Source organism: Mandrillus leucophaeus, unplaced genomic scaffold, assembly GCF_000951045.1.
Source record: "Mandrillus leucophaeus isolate KB7577 unplaced genomic scaffold, Mleu.le_1.0 Scaffold338, whole genome shotgun sequence".
Lineage (NCBI taxonomy): Eukaryota > Metazoa > Chordata > Mammalia > Primates > Cercopithecidae > Mandrillus > Mandrillus leucophaeus.
This window is the reverse complement of record NW_012103565.1, coordinates 1-3,240: the sequence shown is the minus strand read 5'-3', so window position 1 is coordinate 3,240 and position 3,240 is coordinate 1. Positions and strand designations below refer to the sequence as shown.

The window sequence follows — 3,240 nt, the reverse complement described above, 5'->3', positions numbered from 1 at the left end:
ACAAAAATTAGCTGGGCGCAGTGGTGCGCACCTGTAATCCCAGCTACTCGGGAGGCTGAGGCAGGAGAATTGCTTGAACCCAGGAAGTGGAGGTTGCAGTGAGCCAAGATAGTGCCACTGCATTCCAGCCTAAGCGAAAGAGTAAGACTCTGTCTCAAAAAAAAAAAAGAAAGAAACCAGAGTTTCTCAGATAAATGGTTGATTCTGGATCTGAGGCAGGAAATGTACAAGATGGTCCTGGAGCTTTGTCACACCAGATAGTGAAGAAGCTAGCAAAGTTCACCTAGTCACAACAAAAGCACTCAGAGGGCCAACTTGAAGCAGCTCCCACTGGCCAAAGATGGGACAATTTGAGCTTCAAATAGGATAATAATTATAACTGATTGAAATCCATCAAATATGCTAAACTTCATGAATTCCTAATGACATGTTAAAAAACAAACCTAATTAGTCAGCTGGGCACAGTTGCTCAGCCTGTAATCCCAGTACTCTGGGAGGCCGAGGCAGGCGGATCACGAGGTCAGAAGATCAAGACCATCCTGGCTAACATGGTGAAACCCTGTTTCTACTAAAAATACAAAAAATTAGCCAGCTGTGGTGGCAGGCACCTGTAGTCCCAGCTACTCGGGAGGCTGAGGCAAGAGAATGGTGTGAATCAGGGAGGCAGAGCCTGCAGTGAGCTGAGAATGAGCCACTGCACTCCAGTCTGGGCGACACAGCAAGACTTTTTCTCAAAAAAAAAAAAAAAAAAAACCTAATTAGTCATCGTCAAAAGATAATGAGGAAACAATTTATTATCCTGATGATAAAGGAAAATGCAATTATCCAGCCTTTCCCATATGAACTGGACAACCAAATAGTAGATAAGGGAAACATTTCTTTAAAAAGTATTCCAACTAATAAATGAAAAATAAAGACAGAATTATCACTATTTACCACAACCAATGAACTAATAGATCTAGGCACTGAATATTAACAGCTGCTAACATGACAGAGATAAGATGTGCCTCCCACGAAAGAACACTGCATCACCTCTAGTTTTGCCAAAGGGACAGAACATGAGTGTGACAGAGATTCTGGATCCAGCTGCCAATTTGGGGAAAATACAGGGTTGAGGAAAATACACAACTTCAGCACAGATACACACACATCCAGAAAAACCTACTATGGGCACTTAACAGGTCAAATGCCCTTGGTTCCCAGTGAGCCCAAAATAAGTATTTAAATAACTATTTGTAGTTTTAGACTTTACTTGATTGACATAAATCTTTGAAATTCTCTGAACAGCAACCATCATGGAATACTTATGAATTACTATAAAAACCAGAGATTTACTTTAAAGCATCATTTAATAAAAAACCAAGACCATTTTTATATAAGCATGGAAAAATCAATGATACGTTTAGCTGTATTAACTAATTACAGAATCTAATGCATACTGGTCTTTTTAGCTAGAGTTCTTTCCCCTTCTCTTGAATTTCCTCATATATGATAAAGCTTCAAAACATTGGAAAGTACATGCTCAGGGTTGTCTCCTAGTAGAAGTGATGGGCTGCTTTGAGCCATTCTTAGTGATGTCTGGTCTGATCCCTGGGTGGTCATCAACATAAAATGGTGTGGTATCTGGCCACAGACAGTGGCCACAGAATAGCATTTTTCTCTCAACTAAGTTACTTCAACTTCCAAAATCATTATATAGAGAACCCTGAACTCATTAGGAGTATCCTTCAATCAATTCCATCTAGACTTTAAAATCCACACACAACATTCTATGATATTTTCTAACAGCAAGCAAATTTGCATTTCTTTTTTATTCCTTTCAGAAAGAGGTTTTGGTTAGATTTTGCCAGTCCGAGGTAGACCTGTTAAAGAGAATAGGAGACTATGTAGCTTCAGGCAAATGAAATATATTCTAAATTACAGAAGGGAATTAGTCACGGCTGTATCTAAAAGAATAGACACAAATGGCTGGAATAGATGCAGAGCCAGAATTTAACAGTTACCTCAGAAATGTTTTTGTCCGTTTCTTTTCTTTTTTCTTCCAGTTTCCTTTCAATACCTACAATTCCTACAGCCCTTATTCTTCCTGGCTGAAAAAAAAAGAAGTAGAAAATAAAACATACAAAATAGGAAGCAAACAAAATCTTTTGTAACCAACCACATTGTGTTTTCAATGGCGGGAAAGGACCCACAAAGAACCAAAGAAAAATAGCATACACTGACGTTTAGCTTCCCTTCAAAACATGTGTTTGTTTCTTGCTGTACATAATGATCTTAAAATCATTCAAGAAAAACCAAATATACAATACATGGCATATTTTACTCTGCATTTTAGATATAAGTTAAATTTCCTATCATTTTCCTTCTTTGGCAAGCTATTATGTATCAGATACTTAATAGAGTCTCAAATGTACAAAAAAATCACAGTTTAAATTTTGGTTCTTAATTAACACTTATTATCCAAGCTACTTTCATACATTTGAGTACCTGTCTAGTGTTGGTGATTAATTTAAACAGGCCTGGAAAACATCACCCAGCTGTACTGTCTGTTCTCTCAAATGCCACACTGACTATGAAGCACAGAATTCAGTGGGTGAACTCTACCTTCTATCACCCTAAGAATTATGCTGGTAAGCAGTTATTTATGCTTACTAAGTGTCTGCTGTATAGACAGCACTAAATTAGGTGCTGTGAAAATAATTTTTGTTTTTTTTTTCAGATGAAGTCTCGCCCCTGTCGCCCAGGCTGGAGAGCAATGGCACAATCTTAGCTCACAGCAACCTCTGCCTCCCAGGTTCAAGTGACTCTCCTGCCTCAGCCTTCTGAGCAGCTGGGATTACAGGCGTGTACCACCACGCCTGGCTAATTTTTGTATTTTTAGTAGAGACAGGGTTTCACAATGTTGGCCAGGCAGATCTCGAACTCCTGACCTCATGATCTGCCCCGCTTTGGCCTCCCAAAGTGGTGGGATTACAGGCGTGAGCCACCGTGCCCGGTCGAAAATAAATTCTTTATCAGAATGCTATTGCAGTATTTTGTTTTGGGCAAGTTCTACAATCATGGAGTCTTTTTCTTAATGAAGATGTAAGTACAGAGTTGAAAATACTGGATTAGCAAATAGTTTTAAAAATACCTGGGGTCCTCTATTTGTTTGTAATGACTGGGAAACTGGCATATTCTCCCATCTTCTCTGTGTCATTTCCTCTGATAAACGCCTGTAAAACTGTTATGCAAATAAAT

At 38.9% G+C, this 3,240-nt stretch overlaps 1 protein-coding gene across 1 annotated transcript in view; it reads right to left on the bottom strand.

Moving 5' to 3' along the window:
• VPS36 (vacuolar protein sorting 36 homolog (S. cerevisiae)) overlaps positions 1-3,219 on the bottom strand; it is a 21,511-nt gene extending 18,292 nt beyond the window's left edge. The window contains exons 1-2 of the mRNA XM_011988790.1: positions 3,134-3,219; positions 2,004-2,090 (exon numbers count right to left, since the gene is read on the bottom strand). Coding sequence (XP_011844180.1) covers positions 2,004-2,090; positions 3,134-3,199 — 153 coding nt within the window. The 5' untranslated portion in view covers positions 3,200-3,219. The remainder of the gene's footprint in view (positions 1-2,003; positions 2,091-3,133) is intronic.
• Positions 3,220-3,240: the final 21 nt, after the last annotated feature.